We start from the raw sequence: 26,032 nt of genomic DNA, 5'->3' as shown, positions 1-26,032 counted from the left end.
TCTGTAGTGAGAAAAAGACAAACATTCCTGACTCAACAGCCATGTGGATAACATCCTGAGGCCTTTCAAATTTTCCCCAGGGAAGACCCTCAGGCCTGGACCTAGTGGAGGGCAACACCCATTTTCTGACTCACTGAAATTTGTCAGAGTCAAAACAGGCATCACATACTGAAGATCAACTTGGCAGAGTTTGGAGGGCCTTTTATTTGAAATACAACTTCAGGTGACTACCTGATATTCTGACTTCAAAGATTTACTAAAAAAAGGCTTTTGGAAAATCTTATACAAGCACCACTGAATTTTGGGTTTTATGGGTTTGATTTTTTTAAATTAACAATATATGCTGTCTGTGGACATTTCTATAGAGATATTGACATTAGGCCCTTCAATCAGGAGTATAACCCAGCACCACAACCTTCTTCTACTGGGAAAGCCAAGTATGACTGGAGCAGTTTTGACTTTGCCACTAACAATGAGAGGAAGACAAGCGTGTGTCCAGCAGCCAACCCACACGTCACGGTCCAGGTGTGCACGTCCACACAGCACCCCGTGAATGCAGTGACACTGATTCCAGTGGCCATGGATGGATGGCATTTTGCGTGCTGGCTCTATTTTCCCAGTCAGGAGTACAGGTGGCATGCTGTGACATAAGGAACCCATCACTTCTGTTTAGATTGTTCTCCCTCAAAACCTGCAACCCTGGCCCCTGAGCTTACCACGCTGGCTTGAACCTCTGGCAGGAGAAAGGGGACCGACTGACCAGCTGAGACACAACCACCGACTCTGGCTCGGGCGCTGCTTAATCCCATCTCCCCAGTCCCTTCTTTTGACTGTTACATTTGTCCAGATCGCATGTGGATCATCTTTGGATCCTAAGATTCATAGGACAGCAATGCAGCCAAGCCAGCTGTCCTCTCAGCCCTCTGTCCATCCGTGCCCTGTATCTTGTCCAGTAAGCATCAAATCTGGTAAAAATCATGGCCCCAGGGACCGTCTCTGTAACCACCTTCATACACAGTTTACAAGTCGTCCTGTCATACAGGTTGAATTAGTTTATGTAGAACAAGCCATGAACACTTTAGTGTGGAAAAATAGTATTATATAAAGCTTAATATTAAACATTATGAAAAAATATATATTTACAGAAGAAACTACAAAATACAACTATGTACAATAATATCTATTACCTTTAAATTACATAAATTCTTTAAAATACTCCAGATTAATAAATTATACATAATCTCAACAGAAATAGCTGGCACCTCTGTAGGGCATGAAGCAAGTTTTTTGTTTTTGTTTTTGTTTTTTTTTAAATCACACAGTGAATAGTTTTTATCCAGGAGCTCCTCGGGTGCATTCTCAATGCCTTGAATAGCCCGCATCTGAAAGGAAGGACACTGTAATTAGAGGCTGCAGTGGGGTGTGTCATAGTTGTCTGTTGTGCTTATGAAAATTACAAATGGGAAAGACTAGCAGAAGCTCAAGATGGTTTAGATAAGAGCATCCCTTGTAGGGGCCAGGTCACTGCATTCAGAACCACGGAACACTACAATTGGAAAGGACTGATTCCAGTCTATCCCTTCTGGTTTTACAGAGCAGCCCATAGGCCAGAGAGACACAGTAACTCACTCGGGGTTTCACAGCTTGTGAATCCTAGTTAGCTCCAGAGCTAGGACCTGAATCCTAATTTTCAGATGCCTGAAGCTAAACATACCATAGTTAGCTGCTTTCAGGAGCACCCAAGATTACTCTAAAAAAGACTTAAACAAGCCAAAGCAAGACAAAGGAAATTCCAAAGCTCCCAGAGCCACCTCCATCCTGGAGCTTCTTAAAGAATCTGAGATGCCAAAACCTTAATTTACTTTACAGATAAATTAGGGGGTAATTATTTACAATACAAAAGAATTATCTGATTAATCCTTTAAATAGCAGCCCTCTCATATATGTATGCTTTACAGATTATTAAGTATGTAATATACTGGCTAAGTGGGGGGGGTATAGAGGGTGCAGAGAACTAAATAAAATGGAAGAGCATTTAGAAATGGAGATAGAATAGCTCTGAAATGTTTGTCCAAAAAAAAAAATGATCTATAGATGGATATGGTCCATGTGACAAAAAAACTGAGACTTATACAAACAGCCACGTGAGTGAGTAGTCTTGCAGTGACCAGTCTGGCCCCAGTCAAGCCTTCAGATGACTGTAGCCCTGGCCAATGTCTTGACTACAACCTCATGAGAGACCCTGGGCCAGAACCACTCAGCTAAACCCTTCCCAAATTCCTGATCTACAGGCACTGTGAGATAAGAAATGTTGAGTTAAGCTGCTAAGTTTGGGGGTAATTTGTTAGCTGGTAAGAAACGACTAACACAATGTAACTTCAACTTTGCAATTAGCCAATGTGATAAATTAGATTGTAAAGATGGTCCTGAGTGGGAAAAAGCATGCAGACCCTTTGTGTGCCAAGTAATTACTGTCTGACCAAAGCAGTCCCTTATAAAGTTGATACATTTTTTTTCTACTGAACTTTTCATTTAAAAAATGCTACATGCTTGTTTTAGAAAATTTAGACATAAAATAGAAGAAAAATCATATACTATTTTACTGCTCAGAAGAATTTGTTTTACTATTGTGGTATATTTCTTCCCAGTCTTTTCCCCTCCATGTGTTGCTTATATTTGTTTTGCATTCTGCTTTTCTTATTTATGAGAATATCTATGCTATTATAATATACTCAAAAATACCATTCTTAATGACTGCATTGTATTCCGTTCGGTGAATGTGCCATAGCATACTCAACCGTCCCCTGTTAAACATTTAGGTTTTTTTTCACTCAGACCTTAACTATGAAAAACTTCATGCATAAAACTGTTTCAGTACTTAGGGTGGTCGTAGAAATACTGGGTGACAAGAACAAGGACATAAGGACCTTGATACATATAGCCAAGTTCTGCAAAGGGATTTTGCAATTTGAACTTGCAGTTGCTACATCAAAGCATTCTCCTTAGCAGTGAGCCTTATCCTTCAGAAATGTCAAACCCAGTCCTTAACAGAGAGCATCCTAGGCCAGGTAGGAAGAGATACCACGTGAAATCTCTGCTCCACTCGGGGGTCCCCCCCCCCACTCCGCCACTCTTCCCTATTGCCACTCAGTGAGGGTCCTTCCCTTGCAGCCTTTGGGCAGAAGAAGAGATGGGGGGGGTAGGGCATGTTGGAAAAGCTGGAGGTTTTTAACGGTTTCCAGATCGACTGTATTTTGATAAACAAACCTATAAATTAGTGAAGTAAGCTCCTACCTCTGTGATACTCTGGATTCACATTTTCGTAGATGGGAAACAAGGGGTTTTCTTGTTCGCTCCGTAGCTTCCTCGCTCTGAGAACATCTCTCACACACTGATGCAGGTACACGTACTGACACTATGAAAAAGCAGGAGGCATGTCAGAGGAAGGCATGTTCTCAAGCATAAGCAAGATGAGGACTGTCACAAAACATCAAGGGTAGTGGGATTCTGTACAGTTAGCAAACTTCTCGATCGTCATTTCACTAATGGCCTCTAGTACGTAGAAGAGTGACAACTTTCTAAAACCACAGAGAATAATGGTAACGGGCAGAAAGGTGGCGTTTATTCATTTTTTTATATGCATACATATTTAGAGTGCCTACAACTCTGGCACATAGTAGGTCCTCCACAAATAGTTATTAAATTATACAAATGAATGCCAAACACTGTGCTATGCATTTTTACATGAATTGTCTCATTTGATTATTTTGACAACTTAGTATAGTAGATACAATTATAAACATGAGGGGAGACTCAGAGTAGTTAAGTAATTTCTCCAAGGTCACAGAGCTAAGAAATGGGACCCTAGGATTTAATCCTGGGTGTGTGACCTCAAACTTCATGTTTTTTTCCTCCATCAGTTTTCTTGGATTCTAATTTCATTGCATTATTGAATGAGAATGTCATTTCGTTCCCTTTTTGTGGGGGTGGGGGAGTACAGCGAGAAAAAGGAGGTGTGTACAGCAGACGCCATGGGACTTATTCATCCTGGTTCTCACAGCATCAGAGTGTGACTCGTAGAAGAATTTCAGAGGTGCTGGCTGACTGCAGGGAGCTACGGAGGGTGAGACAGTGAGGCCAGACCCACCTGTCGGCTGTCTGGGAACTAACTACTTTGGAAATAGAAAGAAATATAGAAGAGCTAGTGTTTTGGTGACTGAAAGGACACCACGGAGACCTCCACTAACAGCAGAAGCTCAGCCACAGGCCTCAGTTGTGTGCACTGGGCCCCCTTCCTTCCTTCCTACCGATGGAGCTGTCTAGTAAGGGAGTGAATGTCTGTGTGACCTGAGCACTCAGCCCCGGGCTTCTGTAAGGACACATCTTTGCTTGCAGCCCAGGGAGATGAGAGGTTGGGAGGAGAATACACCACGGGAGGGACCCTGGGCTCTTCTCAGTCTGCCTCCAGCCGGCCTAGATGGGGACCTCAGTTTCCCCATCTATAAAGCAAGAAGGCCAAGGTCTGCTCTACAGCTAACGTCTTTGGACCATGAAAGTCTGTATTAGACTTTGTGTTGCCATCAATTACAGGGATATGGATAAACATTCCTGGACCCTCTGTTTAGGGTGACCCGTGTGATCAGCCTGAGTGCTGTCAAGGTTTGAGACACGAAGGGAGACCATAAGATCTTCCCTCACCAACAATCTTTAAAAAGTGGACAAGTATTTATTTTCATGGGTTGGCACTAGGCACGGCCCCTGGTTGGAAGCCCGCTTGGTCGTCCATTCATGGGACCTCGTAATGTGGGTCTGGTGTGACCATTCAGTTAGGACCTTTCCCAGAAGTAAATCAATCAGTGAGACCTGTGTTAATGTTAATAGGTCTTTGCATTTCTGCTCACAGACTCAGCTCATTTGTTGTAAGTGTTTCATGACACCTTGATCTTGAAAATTTGAGGAGGGTACCATCCTGAGATGGTTGTTAGTGTAGGCGGTCATTCTGTCATCTTGAAAACAATCTGCCAAATTATTAACTGACACTGCCCTGTTTTCCCCTATCTGATGCGTAATTCATATTTTCAATACTGTTGGGATGTGAAATTAATTTGGGAGCTTAGAGTTTGGCTGAGAATGAGCTCTAGAGTCCCTGTGCTGTGCCTTATTAATAAATTCTTCAATAGTGATCCACCAAGGGCTCTGAAAACAGTTGATATTCATTAATTTGCCTTGTCTGAAATACAAATTCTTCTTTTCCCAACAGAACACCCCTTTGAAAATGATGACTACTAAAACCTTCAGATTGTTAATGTGCTTCCATTTAATTCATAATGAAAAGTAGACAAAGTATAAAAGATGAACTTCAAAACGTGAAAGATCATTTTTTTTCTCTGTCCAGTGAACTGGGGAAACCTCAGTTCCACTTAATTCCACCACGAGCTGCAGGATGAGACGATATTTATCTTACAGCCTTTCATGGTCTCTGAGTGCACAGTTTAGCAGAGGGGCAGATATGTGAACAAATAGCTATAAGGTGATAAACACAAGATAGAATTGTGTAGAAAGCTTCATACACGAGACGCCATCAAGTTCACTTTCGGTGGTGGTGCGGGCGGTGAGTATTAGAAAAAGCGACATTCGTTAAGAATTTGAGCAAAGAGATAGGACATCGCGAGTGATTTAAATAACAAGAAAGTGTATGTATATTCTGGAAAGTGCGAGCAGTCTAGGGTAGTTAAAATGTAGGGTGCGTGGGGTCATGGGAAACTCCTAGGACAATCCCCTAAATGGGCACTGAGTCTACAGCATCCCACTGTTTCCTTCTCACGGGAATAGTTGAGATTCACGGACTGGGACTATCACCTATTGTTCTGTACAAGTTATCCTTCCGTCCGAGTGTCTAAGAGTCAGGCTGCAACCTTGCCCCAAGGCAGGTGACCAGAAGGAGAGACACACTCGCAAATCCCTTGTCTAATGCCTCTTTGTTTAGAAACCTTTTGCTCTTTCATATATTTATCAAAACTTGTGAAGACCTGCACTGCTTTGTATCCCAAATAAGGTAAAGTTGAGGCTGACTCTCTGGACCCAGAAAAGTAACACAAGGAGTCAGAATGTCCTTCTTCCTCTGCTGGAACTGTCACCCACAGGGGCTCCGCCGTGGATTCCGCCCCTCTGCTCTCGCTCTCAGTACCGGGCCAGGTCTGGGGCCAGAGCCTCGGAGGCTGTAGAAGGAACCCACCTTCAGAGAGCCTTAAAACAAGGCAGATAATGTCTGGATATTGTCCAGGATTTTGTTTGTTAGAGAAAAAAAGGGAGAAAATTTGTCTTCTTGCAATGTTTATTTCATCATGATCAAAAGAATCAACGTCGCTTCTGGTCCAGGGAGGGAAATCTTCCTTAATTTGGCCAGACCCTAAAACAGTGGGATGGGCGGGATTAGGACCTGAGACTGGAGAAGTAAGTTGAGGCCACATTACAAAGAGGCTTGTGCGCAAGGATGCGAATTTGAACTTCACTTTAAAGCAAGGGAGAGCTTTCCAAGACTCTGATGCAAGGATTTGATGCGGAGAGAGAACTTTGTTGGTGGCAGTGGTGACAAAGCCTTGTCAGGGCAAGAGCTGGGGTCAGGAGACCCACGAGGAGGCAGCTGCAGAGGCCCAGTGAGAGCTGATGCAGGGCTGGGCGAGGGCAGCGGCAGTGGGGTGAGAGACGAGAACCAGGGGAAGGATGCTGGGCAGAATGGACAGGACTTAGTGATGACCCCAATGTGGGGACTGTGGGAACAGAAGTCAGATCGCCAGCCTGAGCAAACAGACGGAGGGCAAGGTGGATGGCAACATTGTCCCCTGAAACCGGAAGGAGCAAGAGCTGGAGAGATGCTTCTGTTGTGTTGTTTTTTCAAAGAAAGATAATGAGTTCAGTTTGGAGTAGTTTTTGGGTTTAGATGAGACAACTGTCAGGTGGAACCGTCGGGGAGCCAGGTATTAAGGTGAATGCAGGGGAAGGAGAGTGAGATTAAGGAAACACGAACAGGGACGTGGTTCCTGAAGCCATGGGAGTGGAGGACATCCCTGCTCTGGGAGTCAGACAGTGATATTTACAGTAGGGGGCGCCTACTCATTGCCAAAAGGCATCTCCAGAGCTCTGGGCAGCTGCACAAAAGTGATGCTTGGCTCAAGAAGCCTCTGACAATAGCGAGGGAGTCTGAACACACCCCCATCGGGCCACACCTACACCCACACACCCACCTTGAGATTATCTATAATGTGATCATTTCCTCTCCTCCAAACTACACATTAAGTATGGTTTGAGTTTGTGGAAATGAAAATAAATGAATAACGAAACGCTGATGCTGGCTTTGTAGCAACATAACTGTAGGATATTTGTTCATTCATTGAATAGTTAAAAAATAGTGAGGCTAGAGCTAAGGGAAACAGGCTCCTGCCCGCTAAGAACTGCAGTCCCGTGGAGCGAGCTGACGGAGGACAACTGTGGTGCGGTGGGTGTGATTCTGCAGCCCTTCAGGGAAGGACAGAGCCAGGCAGCGGCCACCAGAGGCTGCCAAACCCGTTGAGCGCAAGGCGGACGGGAAACGCTCTAGTGGAGGGTCATTGTCAATTCCAGCAGCATGGAAGGAGACGCACAGACAGGAAGCGCGCGTGGTGGTAAAAAGGAACCTGAGTTTAATGGAGCCTCTAGATCTAATGACCCGCTGACAGAAATTACGGGCAACAGAGGGACACATTACCACCATGAAAAAGTGATCAGCCACATTCAGAAATGTGGGAACATCTACGGAGCCAGTGAACTGGTTTCTTTAACAAACGGCGTGGAAAACAAAGCAGAGGGCGGGTTAGTATAGATTAAAAGAAAATTAAGAGACTTCAACCAAATTAATGTATGGACTTTGAATTCTAATGCAAACCAAGTATAGAAAGTAATTTTTGAGATAATTAGGGATATTTAAACACTGACTAGATACTGTACGACTTAAGGGATTGTGATGAAAATTATTAGGCATGATAATGGTCTCATGGTCATGATTTTTAAGAGTCCTTAACTATAAAATGTATATATATATAATTGTAAAAATATATATGTAATATTATTAATACTATATTAAATATATTGAATATAAAATATCAAAATATAGCCTATAAGATATATAATAATATATATATTTAAATACATAGTATTTAAGGCTAAAATGATGTTATAAGTAGGACTTGCTTTAAAATATTGCAATGAGACCATGAGGTAGGGGAATCATGCATGTAGGATGTGAAGGTTAAAAAAACACAGAATACTGTTAATTGTAGAAGCTGGGGTTTGGGTAAGTGGACATTCATTATAATGTTTTCCCTATTTATGTATTTTTTTTAATTCCATAACAAAATATTAAAAAAAAATAGTGTCATAATTGTTATAATGAAAGTACTTAGCCCAGGACAGCAGCGGTGATGGAAGATCCTGGCTGTGGGCACTGCCTGCAGGAGGCAGTGACCACAGTGTTTTCCCAAATGTGTTATAGAATATGAGGACCTGCAGGATATTAATATGCGCTGCATGTGAAAAGGATCCGAGGGTCAAGGTGGTTTTGGAAATGGTGGGCTCAACAGAGCTCAAAGCGAGCCTTTGCTGCGGGACATCTCCGTTTTGTGGAGCACAGCCAGCTGCATGGCTGTCATGTGTCCTGGGACTCTATGAAGGGATGTGGTAGCACAGAGAACTTTCCACCTCTTTGACCATGGGATTTTTTTTTTTCCCTTAATAGAGGATTTTGCAGAGCTACTTGGGAAACACAAAAGTAAGAGAACTTGGACCTGGTAAGGCAATTAATTATGCAGGCGAGTGACAGAGCTGGTCTGTATGGGGACATGGGTTTGACTCTGAGGCGGTGGGGCAGGGGACTTGGGGCTTAAGGCTTGTGATTCTCTGGAACAGGGTTCAAGTCTCAGCTCAGCCACTTCATAGCTGTGCAAAGCCCTTCGGCCTCTGAACTTCAGTTTTCTAGCCTGGAAATGGAAAATACTATTCTGTTTTTTTGTGAAAATTTAATGAGATAACATGCTCAGAAATGCCCTGTAAATATCAAAGGACTGTATAAATGGAAGGCTTTATCCTTCACAGTTAATGCCCACTCTTGGTGTCTCCAGAAGTGGGGTTGCAGCTGGGGTGAGCTGGAGGAGAGAAGAGGTTGGAATCTGTTTCCTCTTCACTAACTGAAGTTCTTGTGCTCAAGCACCAGCCTACCTTAACGTGATCTTCAGGAAGAACTAGCTGGCCTTTCCCCGTGTTAATACATTGATCAAAAAAAAAAAAAAATCCACATCTCTTTTTACCCACCTAAAGAAGATGGGCAACCAGTTCAGTGAAGGACACACACCATCCTCAAGGTCACTGACATTTGTTTTAAGATGAAAAGTCCTGTACGACATCGCTATTCAATTCTCTTTTTCCTCCTCATGAGTCACAGTCATTTCCTCTTGTCACATTAGAGCCCTGGACGTCTAGGGGAGGGAGACAGACCGGGTGGTCTGTGTCCTTCAGCTGTAACTCTTACCTCGGTCTGGACCATGTGAATCCTGTGGAGTCTTAGGTCATGCACTGCTCCGTAAATGTCCACTGAATCTTTGGAGTCTAATTGCTGGAGGATTCGGTCCAATGCGATGAAGGTCCCAGTCCTACCCACACCGGCACTGGAAGAGAGAGAGAAGTAAAATCTGAGCCTTGTTATTCAATTGGCCTTTCTGGACAGCACCCAACCTTTCTTTTCCCTTCCAAGTTCTAGGAGACTAAAGACTCCTCCTCTCTCTCAATGTGCTCCAGCCTTCCATCGTTCTCCTTCCTCCACCGCCCCCTCCCCCCAGGAATAAGTACTGCTCTGCATCATCGCTGTGTACCACTTCCCTGCGTGCTTTCACACTCGTCCTACATGCATGTAAGTCCACAGACAATACATGCATTTAATGTTTCAAACATTTACTAAGATGGTAAATCCTTTTGCCAACTTTTCTACTCAATGTTGGGTTCTGAGATTTCGCCACATGGTTACATGTAGAGCTGATTTCCTTTACAGAGTTTGTAAATCATTGCTAATCCATTCTCTGTGGATAGACAATGAGATCACTTTTAGTTTTTCTCTATTACGAACTGTGTTACAGTGAACATCGCTGTGCACACGCATGGGGGTTTCTCAAGGGCTGGTATCTCGGAGCGGAGCTGCTGCAATCACAGCGTGCGAACTCCTTCAGCTCCACCAGAGATTGTCAGACTGCTCCCTGCAATCTCATAAACTGGGCATTTTGATGCACATGTTTATGAGACAAAGAGGAACTTTTTTTTTCAGTGGTTTTGGGTGAAAATGCCTGCCATTCTTCAGAAAGCAGCGAGCTCTTGAGTGTTTCACATTCCTACTTTTGGAAAACATCAGGGTTCCAAAGACATACAAAAGCCGGGCTCCTAGGGTGCTGGGCTGATTGGGAGAAAATGAGTCTGTCTGACATTTCTCTTACTGTGGCAATTCCCAGCTCCTTCTTTATTACTGCCCTCCAGTTAGGGCTATCAGAGTGTTGCTGCAAATATTAATTAGCCACACACCAGGCTCCCCAGGGAGAGAGCGAGCCGGGGAGGCTGCTTGTTAGATTGACTTCATGGACGGACCCACCGAAGCAAAGAGCAGTAAGGAGAGAACAGAAATTTAAAAGCAGATTTGGGTGCCACAGAGGACAAGTGCTGCCTCGACCTGGCGGAAGGAAGGGCGACAGGAATCCTGAAGGATGGTTGGGGTTTATACTGGTGGAGGAGAGAGAGAAGGACACTCCAAGGAGTAACGTTGGCAAGAGGCAGGGACAGGAGTGAGCAGTCTCCTCCTGCTAGACTGGGAGGGGAGTTTCTGGGAACTCGCATGCTGGGTCGGGTGAGGGGAGGTGAGATGGGGCTTAATTATGGAGGAGCCGGGAGTCACATAAGGACTTTGCATTTGGGGTTGTAGGAGACAGAGCAAGAGGGAGAGAAGGATGGAGAGGGAGAGGGAGAGGGAGAGGGGGGTGGGAGGTGAAGAAAGTGCAAAGGAGTGAGGCTGGGGAGCGGTGGGCGGAACAGAGCGTGAGGACACCCTCTGGGACCGAGCGGGCTGGGTGGGCAGACGCATCCTCCGCCCACCAGATTCCACGCTTATGCGCTTCTCGAGGCTCCCGGGTGGCCGAGTACCTGCAGTGGACCACGGTGGGGCCGGCCCCCGGGGTTCTGTTGATGTAGTCCCTGACAGTTCTCACAAACTGGATCAGGGACTGGGTGGTCTCCGGGACTCCATGGTCTGGCCACACCGTATAGTGGAAGTGGCGGATGAGTCTGTGTACGTCCAGCTGTTCCTCCTGTACGAGCAGAGAGGGTGGTAAGAGGAACCGGCCAAGGCAAACCCTCCATTGTGACCACCGCACCCACGCAGGGATTCCTAGGGGTGAGACTACGGGAGAGGGAACCAGCCAAAAGGGGATTCACGGTGTCCTTCATCTTCCCACGCTGGGATGTTAAGTCAAGCAAATGAACGTACGCTGCATATCCGAAATTCCCGGATGGTCCACTCGGGCAGCACGGACTCCGAGAGCATCTGCAGGATGAGGTCCCCGTAGTAGAGGGAGTCCTGGTCCGCCGGCCAGTAATGGTCACACTTGACCTGGAGGAAGACGGGCAGAAAAAAAAAAAAAGTGAGTCCGGAAATGCGCCTCCTCCATGAAACTGGACTTCCCCTCCTCGAAATGTCTTCCTGAGTTGGAATCCAGGATCAGCTGCTAAAGCAATTTGACCATCTGCTTTGCATTAACCTGCTCATGGCCTGGGCTGAAGCTGGGTCTGGGCCCCGAGTACAGGAGAGACATCGTGCAAGGAGCCAAACCCCCACCCCTTTGGATTCATTTTCGTTCCAGGGCTTGAGTTTTTGTTGACTTGCTCAGCATTTCAATTCCATTAGTGTATAAACCATGTCTTACAATTTCTCATTTTCCTTCCTGAAGAAAGATCTAGCTGGGAGGAGGACGGCACCGTCTTCCTGGCCCTTTTCCGTTTATATTTCAGTATCTCTGTCCTGAGCTGCAACCAGTGCCATGTGCCAAAGGGTCTTTGAAGAGAACATTTAGCAAAGCACACATTTACAGGTGGAGGCAGGAGCAAAAAGACTGTGAATGTATAATTACTGAGCACAAATACCGAGCACTTCATGTAATCTATCTTTTAATCCTCAAAGTAACTACCTAAAGTAGAGGATTATAAATGCTATTACATGCGGTTTGCTTAGCTGGTCCAGATAACTACTTTACTGTGTGTCCACGGACACAGCCAAAAAATTCACTTCCTCTTTTCCTGAAAGTAGGGCCAGAGCCAGGGACCCTGGAACATCTCTCTCCTCCCCGTATAACGGAGGATGAACAGACAAGAGGCCAGGTCATCCTTCTGTGTCACGGGCACTTCTGATAATTCCAGTCGTCCAATGGAAACATCTTTGACCGAAACTTCAGACCCAGAATCAGAACTGGGCATCACCTGGGTTTACTAAGGAGCCTTTTGTAACCGAGGGGTTTAACTCACTAACAAGGTTCTCACATGGTCCCTCCTTGGCATTTGTGGGGTTTAACTTTTGATGGGGATGGGAGTAAAAGTCCATCCAGGCGGTGGCGAGCAAAGTCGGGGTGGCAGGAAGACAGTCTACTCACTCGGCCCTTCTCGACACACTGGGTCACCATGACGATGTTGTGAACATTCTGTTCCCACGCCATTTCCCAGAAGTCATCCTTGGTGCCAGGAAGAGGCCCCTGAGTTGCGATGTATTCCCTCCTGAAGTTGTTGCCCTGCGATGAGTTTACAACATGGAGAGTCAGAAACAATGGGCCTCTTCGGAACTGCAGACAAAGGCTTAGCTCTGCAGAGCAGATGATGTGCTAAGTATCTACCAGGCCCCTGACTTGAGACAAAGATACTAACACAAGTGTCAAGGCTTGAGAGCAGGAAGGACAAAGGCCGGAACACTGAACTGTTGTAAAAGTTCTTTTCTGTTAGATTGGGTTTATTTAGAAATAAACAATTAGAAAACACTTTGGTCTCAGTTGTGTGTGTGAGTGTGTGTGTGTGAGTATATATACGTGTGTGTGTGTGTGTGTATGTTAATGTGTATGTGTGTGTGGGGGGGTACTGCCTGAGGAACTGACTTTGTTCAGGCTCTTTTCCTATGTCACGCAGAAGAGTTTCGGTCGCTTTGGGTAACTGACACTAGGATGCTGGGAAGGGATCCCATACAAGGGAAACTCAAGGGAAGAGAAACCACCACTTACTGGACCTCTACCCCATAACAGGCCGTGGGTCAGGACTCGCACAGATTTTGTTTAACTGTACCCGCAACTCCTCGAGCTGGGTTATTTTCACCCACTCATCCTGCATTCCAGCAATATAGAATTACTTGCAGATCCCAGTTGAAGTTCTCTCTCTCTTTGCCTCTCCTTATGGCCTCGACCCTACGTCACCTCTGCCCCCTCAACCTGGCCCGGCCCATCCAAATATTGCCTCTCCTCTGGCTAATCCTTATTCTCCAAGTCACAGCACGTTGCCTGCTCTGCCGAGCCCCTCTTCATCATTCCCTCTGCTGGAGGATGTTATCCTCCCAGAAGCTCCCATGGCAGCCTCTAGCCTCCTGCTGCTCAGAGAGTGGTCCTCAGACCAGCGGCATGGGGGATCCCCTGGGAGCCTGTCAGAAACACAGAACCCCAGGTCCTGCTCCAGCCTTGCTGAGTCAGAATCTGCATTTTAACAAGACCCCCAGGTGACGTGGATGTCTATGAAAGGTGGAGAAGGTCTCCTTCAGCCTGTTCCAAGGCCACTGTCTGGTCACTTTCTGATGCCCCAATTCTGCTAAGAGTTCCTTGAGGGTCAGGATTCCATCTGCCCCATCCTTGTGCACAGCTCAGTGTTTGACATACAGTTAGCACTTAACTATACAGTGTTGATGAGTGAGTGGAGGATTATTTGAGGTAAATATTATTATCCTCATTTTTAGAGGGAAAAGGAAATAGAGTTCCAAAGAGGTGACATAACTTGCCCATGGTCCCAGAGTCAGCCAGGGGCAGAGATGGGATTCAAACCTGGGTCTGTCTGACCTTAAAGCTTTTCCACTGTTGTGTGCTGCAGAAAGCTGGCAAGATGCTAGCCAGAATCCAAGCCCAAAGGGCTTGACACAACCTCTGAGCTGTGTCTGTGGTTTTCAAAAATCCAAATAACTTGGAATCAGCTTCCCCAGCTGGGCAGCCTTAGCAGTGGCGGTCCAGCCTCCTTAGTGAGCTCAGTTCTGAGCTAAGGGCTGCAGAGAGAAACTGACCTTTGAAAATGCCTCCTGGGCTCATTATAATCTTGTGTGACTACAGCCATTATCAAAAATGGCTTCAAAACAAAAGTAAAAAGCAAAACAAAACAAGCCTTAGGAGCGATCGGATTGGACAGCCTGCATTTTGTGGCCATTGGATCTGGTCTTCTAAAACTGATCTGCTTCCAGATCTGAGATCAGTGGGAGCGTGTCGGAGGTGAGATGTCCCCAGCAGAGCCACCCACTGAAGCCTCATCCCAGTTTCCACTGCCCCACGGCCTACTTACCGGGATGTAGCTGGCGTTGATGTAGTCCGAGCACGGGTCGTCATCCACATTGGACAGCTTCACTCGAGACGCATCGTCTGGAAGGAAGTTTGTTGAGACAGATTTGTCACTGAGTCTCGGGGTGATTTTTCTGCTGTTTATGCAATGCTTAGTATTTGAGGTGCGCTAGCTTGGACCCCCGACAACAGCCCACGGAGGGGCTTCTCATGTCCATTTTGCACACGAGGCTGAGACAGGATAACTAACTTGCCTCTGGTGGCTCACAAACACACAGACAAGCCAAATGCTCTTTGAAGTCCCCTCTGTGCTTCCTTTTGTAAGACTAGGACATTTGCCTGATGGAGCAGCCAGCTCTCTTTCGCTGCTGGAACCAATACAGTCCAGAAAAACGACCTTCTATTGCCTCACCTAATTGGGTCAGGAGAATAAAAATCATATATATAATACTTGCTAACTAGAAGACTTCAGTAAACCTAGGGTGGCCCTTACTGCTCGGAGGCCTCCAAGGAGAAGCAGGGGGACCACATGGCAAAATGCCAACAGCATCAGAGGCCTCTCATAACCAGAATTTCAGCTGGCTGTTTGCCCCCCGGAGGGAAGTGCAGTCACATCCGAGTCATTTCTTATTAATGACATTCCGAGCCTCGGATCACCCATATCCAGCTACACCCTATGTCGTAAGCCCCATTGTATCCCTGGAAAAGGGAAGTAACGGCTAGAGGAAGACAGCATTACAGACTGCAGCACAAAACTCACAGGGCAATATATTGCTGTATCGATTTTTCCCTCTGTTCTCCGGCAGGAGCGCGATGTCACATGACTGGTTTCGACCCACGTCCTTTAAGTCCTATTCGGTCAAAAAAATAAGTTTGCAGGTGGAGAATGGGAAGCAGGATACAGCCCCTGATATACACACTAATACGCGAATCTGTTACACCAGCTACTGTGACTGGAATGGCTCGTAGTTGGCGCCATGAATCAGCTCTGACCTCCCACAACAGCCCCATGGAAGGGAGTTTCATCTCCATCTTACAGATAAGGCTCAGACAGAATAACTCACTTGCCCCGGCTCACACAGTTGGCAAAGCTGGGAACTGAATCCAAAGCCCGAGGCTTTTTTTTCACCAAACCGCACCGTCTCCCAGTCAAGCAAAAGGCCGGGTTAAATAACTGACAGCCTAAGTTTGCACGTGAAGTGGGTTCACTCTTTCTTCCCATCTGATCCAGGCAGCACTCTGTTGGTTGTGCTATGCTGGAGGTCAAACTGGCCTCTGGACTCGCTGGTGTATTGTGCAGGGAGTGGATTCAGGCAAAAAGCGACACTCAGCCGAGACCTGAAGTGTCATCCTAACACCTGAGCCGTCAGCCTGTGATCCTACAGGAAAGGCTGAGAGGGACGTCTGCTAAGGACCAGGGGTGTGAAAGAGACGCGGTACCTCGTATTCCTTGGACAGAAGGTAGTTGGAGTCCGCCTGCAACTTCATGAAGTGTCCTTCAAACTGATTGACTTTTATTGGGCTGTTGGTAAACACGTAACAGAAAGCAAAGCAAATTACTGAAGAAAAAGGGAAAATGCCACACCCAGCCCCAGTGATATTTCAAAAGCGGATCACACAGTCACTAATGAGTTCTCTCTCTTACCAAGAAGTTTTCCGGTGCCTGGGAAGGGAAGCCAAGAGAAGAAAGATCTCGTTAGCAAATCTCACACACCACCATCCACCCATCTTTCAGTAAATGCAGGGAAGGGAAATGTGGCTCTCACCCTTTCTGGCCCAGGTTCAAGTGGACAGACAGTGGTCGATCCCGGCGGATGCTCAGGCGGGCAGAGGGCCTTTCTCGACCGTGGCTGCAACACAAGAGTGAGGATTTATATTTTGACTGTGAAATAATTTAAACAAATATCTCCATTTATGGTAAGGCTGGGCGTGTTGGTGCAAATAGGGGTTTTTCAGTATTCTTGTACATTTTATACTCAGCCAACCTCTCTTGGAGGGAGGGAGATGGGAGGAAGAACATAAAGAAGAAATAGATTTTTCCCACTCAGAAACAGCTCTCTGCAATAGCTGAGGATGTGTCTGCTGTTTTTTGGCTACAGGTCATAATCACTTCCCACACTCTCAATAAAACTTTCCTTGAGGGGGAAAGAAAAACAGTAAACCTTAGACATGCAAGACACGACGGCAAGAGAGAGGATGACGTGCCAAAGAAAAGAAATTCCCTAAGAGAAGAGGGCCTGGCATTGGGGCCACCTGCCGTTGAGCTGGTTTTGGTCCCTCCTTAACTTAGCAGGACAGAGATGAGCTGCAAACGGGTGACGTCAACTGGACTTGTCGGCATCTTTCAGGAAAGCATTTGGGCCTTTCTGACACAATGTGCAGACATCTCTGTCTTCGTGAGGTAACTGAACCACACACACGATTCTTTTTCTCCCCCCACGCAAAAGGAGCTATTTCACATTCAAATGAGGCTACAGATGGCCCCTCAGTCATTTGGGAAGGGCACGACTCATCCGTGGTATGCAGACAGGCTGAAAAAACTGAGTCATGGTTTTAGGGGTTGATTCTTTTCTTGAGACACAGAGGTGATTTAACCTGGAGAAATTCAATGATTTTCCCTTCTTCCTTTTCAGGCTAAAGGGCATTTTTAGTCACATCTTTAAAGTCGTGGACCCAACCACCAAACGGACATTTGTGCTCACCTGGCCTTCCGTCTGCAGATGAATAAGGCAGCGACAGCCACCAGCATGCCAATTAAGAAGAGACCAGCACTCACACCTTCGATAACTCCAAACAAAGGCTCTGTAACAATCCAGACGAAAACAACAAACCCAGGTGGGAAAGAAAATCAGTGCTGAAGAACCAATGAGAGCCCCACTGAACCCCGTCTCCCTAGGAACTGCCCTGGAACAGCACGTTGGTCGTTATACTTTTGAAGTTAATGGGGTTCCGCTGAGAAAGGAGTTTGGGACTTCGTTTGCGCTTGTACGTAAAGCGTGGGGCGCCTGAGATAAAGGCTAGCAGTTTGCCACCAAGGTAAATATGCTATTTCACTAGTAAGAAACATGTTATATGGCATCTGGGAAACTGGCAAATCCGGTGAATTGCCTGGAATTATTTTAATGAAATCCCATTTTTCTTATCTGGTCTGATGTTGCCACTAGGGGTTTAGGAACAAGGTAGCCCATTTTCGAAAAATTTGTTGTTGTTTTTTTTTTTTTTATTAAATTAGGTTTATAGGTTTATTTATTTATTTATATTTGGAAGAGGTACCGGAGATTGAACCCAGGACCTCGTGCATGCTAAGCATGCGCTCTACCACTTGAGCTAAATGGTTTTATCAAAATACAATTCACATACATACCATTCACCAATTTAAACTGTACAGCTCAGCGATTTTAGTATAGTCACAGAGTTTTACAGGCATCACCGTATTCAATTTTGTAACATTTTTATCACACCCCCCCTCAAAAGAACCCCCGTGCCCCCTAGCAGTCATTCTCCATTCCCTCTACTTAGACCTTGGCAACCACTAATCGACTTTGTGTTCACAGATTTGCCTATCCAGGACATTTCATATCAATTAAGCAATAAATGTGTGCTTTTTTGTGATTGGCTTCTTTCACTTAGCATGTCTTCAAGGTTCATCCATGTTGTAACATGTATCCGCATTTCATTCCTTTTTATGCTGAATAATATTCCACCGTGCGGAATTTTGTTTATCCATTCGGCCACTGATGAACGTCTATTTTTTTGGTTACTATGAATAATGCTGCCATGAATCTTCATACACAAGTTTTTGTTTTCACTTCTCTTGGGTATATACTTAGGCGTGGAATTGCTCGCTTAGATGGTAACTCTAGGCTTAACGTTTTGAGAAACGGCCAAACTGTCTTCCAAAGCAGCTACACCATTTTCCATTCTACAAGCAATGGAGGAGGGCTCCGATTTCTCCACGTCCTTGCGAACGTTTGTTGTTGCCTTCTTGATTGGAGCCGCTCTAGTGGGTGTGACGTGGTACCCTGTTATGGTTATGATTCGCATTTCCCTAGTGGCTAATGATGTTGAGCATCTTTTCATGTGCTTATTGGATGTTTGTATGTCTTCTCTGGAGAAATGTCTATTCACATCCTTTGCCCATTTTTAAATTGTGTGATTTGTCTTTTTCTTCCTGAGTTGTCATAGGTCTTTACATGTTCTGGATACCTGATACTTATCAGATATATGATTTGTAAACGGTTTCACCCATTCCGTGGTTGTCTTTTCACTTTCTTCATGGTGTCCTTTGCAGCATGAAAGTTTTAAATTTTGATTAAGTTGCATTTGTCTATTTTGTTGGTGGTGTTGCTTGAGTCTTTGGTGTCGCAGCTAAGAAAATATTTCCTAGCTCAAGGTCATAAAGATTTACTCTTATGTTTTCTCTTAAAAGGGATTTCAAAATTTGTAGATACTGACAGGCATATGCAGAATAGATAAACAAGATTACACGGTATAGCACAGGGAAATATATACAAGATCTTGTGGTAGCTCATAGCGAAAAAAAATGGGACAATGAATACATGTATGTTCATGTATGAAAAATTGTACTCTACACTAGAATTTGACACAACATTGTAAAATGACAGTAACTCAATAAAAAATGTTAAAAAAAAGTTTGATTATTTTAGTTTTACATTTAGGTCTACAGAGTAGTCCATTTTTGAAGTTGCATTTTAAGCCCTAGGATTTGTTATTGAACACTGCTTTTCAAGACTCAAATCCACACGATCATCTTTCTTTTAATGCGGTTAATAGTCTTTTTAAAAAATAAATGTTTACTATCTTCCTTTACTGGACAATTTTTGTTGTGTAACAGTATTTCCCATAGGGAAGAATTGTGTTTACAAATTCCTTACTTGACATTAAATTAGAAGCAAACACAGCTAAATCCTCTTAACTGTGTTCTGATTCCTTTTTGGTTTGAAAAGTGGGAGATTATCCCTATGTTTGACATAAATAGATGAGACGTTTGTGAGGATGAGTCATCTTTTGTCATGCAGCATGAGAGACAGTTTTAGCTATAAAGAAGAACTTCCTGAGACCAAGTATTGTGGGAGACTGGCTACAGGGAAAGGCTGGGGCAGATAATGCTATCAACAGACAATGTGCTAAAAACTGATGCCATTCTCGGCGTGTTGGAAATATTCCAAATCAGTGCAGTGCAGAGGTTAAGGGTTTAGGCAGATAAAGTGCCAGAACCCCAGCTCTGCTATCTTGGGCAAGTTTACATCAGTTCTTGGTGTCTCAAATCCTCACCTTTAAAATGGGTATGATAACAGTGTCTACCTCAAAAGGCTGTAGTGGGGATTGGATAAATTATTCTAAGTACAATGATCCAGACGGAAACAACAAACCCAGGCGGGGAAGGAAATTAGTGTAAAAGAATCAGCAAGAGCCCTACTGAAACCCTGTCTCCCTAGAAACCTTGTTACAGGAAAATTCAGAGAAGGCGAACAGTAAATATTAGCTACTGTTATCACTCAGGCTTTCCCTCTAACACACTAGAGAAGTTTCTTTCATAAATTTATGTAAAGCCCTTTAACATTTTTTTTATCATATAAAAGCAACAAGTAGTAAGCAAAAGGAAAAAAAAATCACCTACAATCCCACTGCTTGAGATATTCATTGTTAATACTTTGATGTTTTTTCTTCTAGTCTGTTTGTTCTGTGCATTTCTACGTGTATATTTCATACACACACGGCCACTTAAGACCGAAAGCTTTTTGGGCCTGCTTCTGTTTTGGCCTGTGCCAGCTTTTGATTTCAATGTGTTTCACCTACTATTTTTTTTAAATCACTTTTAATAGGAAAAAGATCTGGTACCTCTAACTTCTTTCCAAGATTAATTGCCTTTCAGTCCATTCTCCTATAGAAGTTGTGTAGTTCTAATCCACACCAACCCATGACCACATAAAGATTAAGTTCCCAGCGAGAAGATAAATGTTCCCTCCGCCGTCAGCCAAGTCCGCAGATCTCCCCACTAAAGGCTCTTGTAGGTAGGTGATGTGATGCTTGGTAGACTGTGGATGGGTGGAAAGGGTTGCCTTACCTGACTCAGTGGTGATAGGCAAAGAGAAGAAAGTGTCTGAATAGAGTGGCTTTGTGAATTCCTTCAGGTCCTCATCAAACAGCTGGGTAAAAGCCCGAATGCTGATTCTGAAAAGAAAACCAATTTATTTAAGTGCCAATTAGTGGCTGACCACAGTAGGGCTGACTGAAGGATGTTTTCAAGGATGGTCACCTGGTCAACAGGCAAACAGGATACGAATAATGAAATCAGATAGACCTGAGGGAGGGGAGGGATAAATTGGGAGTTTAAGATTTGCAGATACACACTACTATATATAAAATAGATGAACAAGGTCCTACTGTATAGCACAGGGAACTATATTCAATACCTTGTAATAGCCTATAATGAAAAATAATATATATATGTAAATTGAATCACTATGCTGCACAACAGAAACTAACAAAACTTTGTAAATCAACTATACTTCAATTTAAAAAAAAGAAGACAGAAAGAAATCAGATAGACCTGAGTTCGTGCGTTCATTCATCCACGGATTCATTCATTCGTCAAACATTTACTGAGCCCCGACTGCGTGCCGGTCCCTGTCCAGCAGTATCCCTAGAGATACTGCAAAGAGTAAGTCCCCATTACCTCAGAGGTTACATTCTCTAGTGTCGGAAGTCCAACGACAAATACACAAACAATATGCCTGGTGGTGACATGTACATCACAGAACAGATATAGAAGATGAATGAAAGAATAGAACAGGGAAAGGGAGATGGAAGCAGCGGGGACAGGGCACGTGGGGCAACGCCCAGCCAAAATGGTACCAACTTCAAGAAGCCTTTTGAAACTTCAAAGCATTTCTTTACCTACACCGCTCTTACGTCCTTTCACATTCCTGCCCGTATTTTACAGATACGTCTTCCGTATATGCATATATGATTATCTGAATGAACTGACACCTGAGAGTAAGTTTTTCAACGTCCAATGTGTCCAGAATCAGAATTCTATGGGACAGAGTTACAGATCATGTGGTTCAGTTCCCTTTATTTGAGGAAAATGAGCTCAAGGGATGCTGAGTACCTGATTGTGGTCACATTCCTACTCTATTTAGAACGGAAACAAAACCAGATCAGCACTTTCCTAACCTCCAAACTGCTTCTCCCCCATCACGGTCTGCCCACTCTCTTCCCCTGTGGAACAGGACTAATTATATACCTGGATCACAGGAACCCAACAACGAATGGGAACCTACTATGCATTCGCTGACATAATAAATTTGCCTATCAGCTAAACCCAGCATTTCCCATTTCTTTTCAATCCTAATTTTTCTTTTCCCATGTGCTTTCCTGTCTACCTTATTCTCTCCAGAAAAAGCTGCCTGACAGCACTGGGGGGTCACTGGGGTGATTATCGTCCTGAGACAGGCAGAATTCTGCCTGCGCAGCACCTGGGTCCAGCAGCTATCCCGCAGGTGGCCACCTGGCATGTGCTTCTCCCGCATGCACTGGAAAAGCTATGCCTCCTTTTATAAGGCACTGTCTGCGTGGCATGCTTTTCACAGGGCTGACCAAATGTGGAGAAATGTAGGAATGCTGTGTCCTAGAAAACAAATAAATACGGCACGAGTTGATGAAGCTATAATAAGAATGTGTAACTTTTCATAGGGAGTCTTGGCTCATTCCCCAATTTATTCATAAACGTTTCCTGAACGCCCCTTCTGTGCCACGTACTTGCCCTATTGTTCTGTAACCAATGCCATGTCTGTCTCCTCCATCAGACCATGAGCTCTCAAGGTCTAGTGAAGAGGGTAGGTTATTAAACAAAGGATTAAAAACCACTGGTAGCTGAACGATTAGACGGAGTGCTGTGGAAATGGAGTGGACGGAGGGCCCAACTGCCCAGATCCTACAGCTGGAAGGGCCTGCTGGCTGCAGGAGTGCGCCCTGGGGCCAAACCAAACAGCTGCTCCTTTTCGCCTGCCACCTTGGTGGGAGGAGGAAAGGTGCTGCCATGCCTTCGGGGGTCTTTCCCTTCAAGGGGCTGTCTGGACCAAAGAACACTTTAATCTTTTTATGCCTTAGAAAGTAAATAAATAAGAGTAATTCCAGGACTCATTAAAAGTGGAAAATAAAACCTCCCATTTCTTGGCTCTCCCTAAACTCAATCTTTCTATTTGGACACTTTCACAGTTGTTAACATGGTAAATAAATTGTCTGATTCATACTAGGGAAATTTTAGGAGACAGAACCATCTATTAAGAACCTTCAATTCTTCACCCAATGAATCAGAGCTTTTGTACAATGCTGAAGGCCTTCTTTACACATCACTGGTGAATGGCGGCAGGAACACCACCTTTATAAATCACCCGGTAAGATGCAGAGCACTCTTGTAACGCAGGTTATTAATCTACAGGAGCTCATGTGCTTCAGATGGCCAGACAGCTGGGCGCCCAGTGATGCAGCACGTTGGTAAATGACGGTAATACATCTAACCTGTAGGCGGTGCGTGGCTTCAGCGGTCCATCACAAAATTTTTGCTGATTGGGATCACATTTTCCACCCAGGCTCTCCATCTCTGCTCCAAGCTTAATGTTAAAACTCTTAGAGCTGCTGTCAGGACTTTCGGCACATTTGCTGGCAAAGTAATCCGTCTGATACACTCGAATGGAGGCGTTGTGCCTGTACTCCAGGTAGGAGGGCAGAGGGTGCTGTTGCTCCGGCTTCAGCTCGTCGCTGCCTGGAGGGAGGAAACCCACAGTGAAGGACTGACTTTCTTGTCACTTCAGTGATTTCCAGCTAAGCTCCCTCTTCACTCACTATGTCTGGTCATCCCCTGAGTGCAGAATCTGTGATCTCAAAGGATGCTGTGAAATTTTCCCAGTGCAATTAGTTCATTCACTTTTTCTAAAATAATTTAAAAATTAAAAATTGATAAATCTGTGTATATACCAAATGTTCTATATGCATACTCAGCTATACTGACACACACACATATACACAATCACTTTTCTAGGAAATAAAATACATGCGTGTGAGAGTGTAGCTCACACATCAAACAATAACGTGTCCCACAACTCCAGAAAGCTGGGCACTCCCCACTGTGAGCATCAGCACACTCAACAAGCTCTCTACCTTGCCAATAACCACTGTAGCTGAGCTAATAAGGAAATCCCTATGACCTGGGAAACGGGGAAAAGATAAGAGAAATCAAGTCAGAGGGCAGAGCAGCCCCCACCCCCGCCCCGCAGGCACGCTCCCCGTGCCACGCCCAGTCTGATAACTGCTCCGTTATCTTGAGTACAGTTTAGTCCTGGCGAGAATCTGGTCCCTCATGCAGAACACTTCCCAGAACTCTCCCCCGTCCACCCAGCCTGCTGTGTGTTTTGGCACTGCAAACTCATTTTGATGTTGGCTGGAGGCAAGCATAATCAGGAAGAAAAATATTATAGAGATTGGATATCATTTATGGTGAACTTCAAGGAGTGGTACGGTGGGGGGTTCATTGCATCCTGGACTCTTGTTTAACAGAATTTGCTCAAAATGAGTGGATTTTGGAAATATTATCTAGTTGGCCATGGTTAAAAGGAAGGGAAGGTTGCCTTTAGCAAGAGTATATATGCTATAAATGACACTTATGTGAAATGGATTGCTTTCTTAGATCACCACAGGGGCACAACCCATCTCCATGGACATCAATAATTGAAACCCACCTGCCTGGAAAACACAAGCCTGAATTCTAGGGTATGACTTCTTTTTGGCTACTGCTTATATTCAAGCAGCAAAGCACTGTCTTCACTGTGCCCTACTTACATCTAAAGGCTCTCCACAGTTCACCAATTTATCTCCAATTAGGATGTGTGAGGGAATCTGGGATGCACCGATGACCCTCGAAATTATTGAATTAATTATGCATAACCAGCTTTAGTACAATTAAATTAAAGGCAAAAGTACACAGTGAGACTGAAATACTATTTAGCTTCAGCACGTGTCGGGTTTAAAGCTTCCTGTTGCCCACAAGTAGGTTAAAATACTCAGGGATGCTTAAGGGACTCCAGTGCAGCACCTTAAACAATTTTGAAAAATACACGACACGGAAAATATATTAATGTCATTCCAGACGCGACATCTATTCTGGAAAAGTAACACACAAGACCTCAGTGGCAAATACACATACGGACACGTGTGCCCCCCAATACAACACTCCTGCCAGGGGTTTGATAAATACTGATGCAATCATCTTCTAAAGAGCATACTTGGTGGTTGTACAGAATGTTATTATAAGAATTACCTAGAATTTGCCTGTTCCATGGGAATTAGGTAGACACTGAACAATTTATAGACTAGAGAATAAAACATCCCACTGAAAATTCAGTAGAGAAAGGAGGAACGCTTTTCATGATCATGGTCCCCTCTTTGAGTGTCTTTGTGAATTGGTGGGTGGTTCGGGAGTGTGTGACTGCTTGAGATACTTGGGACAGGAAGAAGGGAAGAGAGGTGGAGCATCTTGCCGCTTCAAGGCAGAACAAAAGAGCAGCGAACAGGAGTGAATGACTCTATACACGCCATCCACTTCCAACCACGCCTGGCACATAGTACAGGCTCAGTAAATGATGGGTATTGTGATTATCCTTGTATTTGCTATTACTACCACTGACCCATTTAATAATTAAACCCAGCAGATAACAGGTTTCCTTGCTGAAAGAGCCTTTGAGCAGTTTTTTGTTACCTCTCCCTGCATCCAGCAGAGAGAGAGCAGGATGATGGGGGAAAAGATTAAGTTTTCTACTTTTAAAAACTGTCACAGAAGGAGCCCCCACAGTGACTTTTGAGAAAGCAGTTCCGTGTCTTACGGGAGCGTTAATCCGTGATCACCTACCGTCAGCCTCTCTCACCACCACTGTGAAGTATTTCACAGCTCCATTGGTGTCGCTGAACCAGCTGCAGTTGAAAGTGAAGTTGATGGACGACTTGCTAATGAGCACATCCTTTATATTCACACGGATATGCGGAGGAGGAGGAGGGGGGCCTGGAAGAAGGGCGGGGAGGGAACCGAGAAGGGTCATAACTCTGCTTTTACATAAAACAATCAGGGAAGTGAAGGTCTCCACTCACCTACATCAGACTCTGTGTGTGTGTGTGTGCGTGCGCGCGTGCGTGTGCAACACTTGGAAGGAAGGAAACCTCCTCCTCTCCTGAAGGGAAGCAGGCAGAGGAAGTGATTTGCCAGCAGCGCATTAAACATAATGAACGAGGCAGCTCCTCAGCAGGATTTCCTGAAGTTGTAGCATCAAACTGCTTAAAAGCTCCCTTTTGGCTCTAACTACATCAGGCAAAGTGATGTAGTTAAACAG

At 44.8% G+C, this 26,032-nt stretch overlaps 1 protein-coding gene across 2 annotated transcripts in view; it reads right to left on the bottom strand.

Annotated features, from left to right (window-relative positions):
- Positions 1-1,037: 1,037 nt before the first annotated feature.
- PTPRB (protein tyrosine phosphatase receptor type B) overlaps positions 1,038-26,032 on the bottom strand; it is a 106,907-nt gene continuing 81,912 nt past the window's right edge. For both annotated transcript variants that reach the window (XM_006197825.4, XM_006197826.4), the window contains 15 exons: positions 25,558-25,707; positions 23,175-23,418; positions 20,716-20,822; positions 17,330-17,429; positions 16,394-16,477; positions 16,273-16,290; positions 16,068-16,149; positions 15,388-15,478; positions 14,632-14,708; positions 12,708-12,842; positions 11,552-11,674; positions 11,209-11,372; positions 9,560-9,695; positions 3,295-3,415; positions 1,038-1,382 (listed from right to left, as the gene is read on the bottom strand). In XM_006197825.4, the coding sequence (XP_006197887.1) occupies positions 1,360-1,382; positions 3,295-3,415; positions 9,560-9,695; positions 11,209-11,372; positions 11,552-11,674; positions 12,708-12,842; positions 14,632-14,708; positions 15,388-15,478; positions 16,068-16,149; positions 16,273-16,290; positions 16,394-16,477; positions 17,330-17,429; positions 20,716-20,822; positions 23,175-23,418; positions 25,558-25,707 (1,655 nt within the window). In that variant the 3' untranslated portion in view covers positions 1,038-1,359. The remainder of the gene's footprint in view (positions 1,383-3,294; positions 3,416-9,559; positions 9,696-11,208; positions 11,373-11,551; positions 11,675-12,707; positions 12,843-14,631; positions 14,709-15,387; positions 15,479-16,067; positions 16,150-16,272; positions 16,291-16,393; positions 16,478-17,329; positions 17,430-20,715; positions 20,823-23,174; positions 23,419-25,557; positions 25,708-26,032) is intronic.

The sequence above is a fragment of the Vicugna pacos genome, chromosome 12, assembly GCF_048564905.1.
Source record: "Vicugna pacos chromosome 12, VicPac4, whole genome shotgun sequence".
NCBI lineage: Eukaryota > Metazoa > Chordata > Mammalia > Artiodactyla > Camelidae > Vicugna > Vicugna pacos.
The sequence above is the reverse complement of the archived record's forward strand: the minus strand, read 5'-3'. Positions and strand labels throughout refer to the sequence as shown.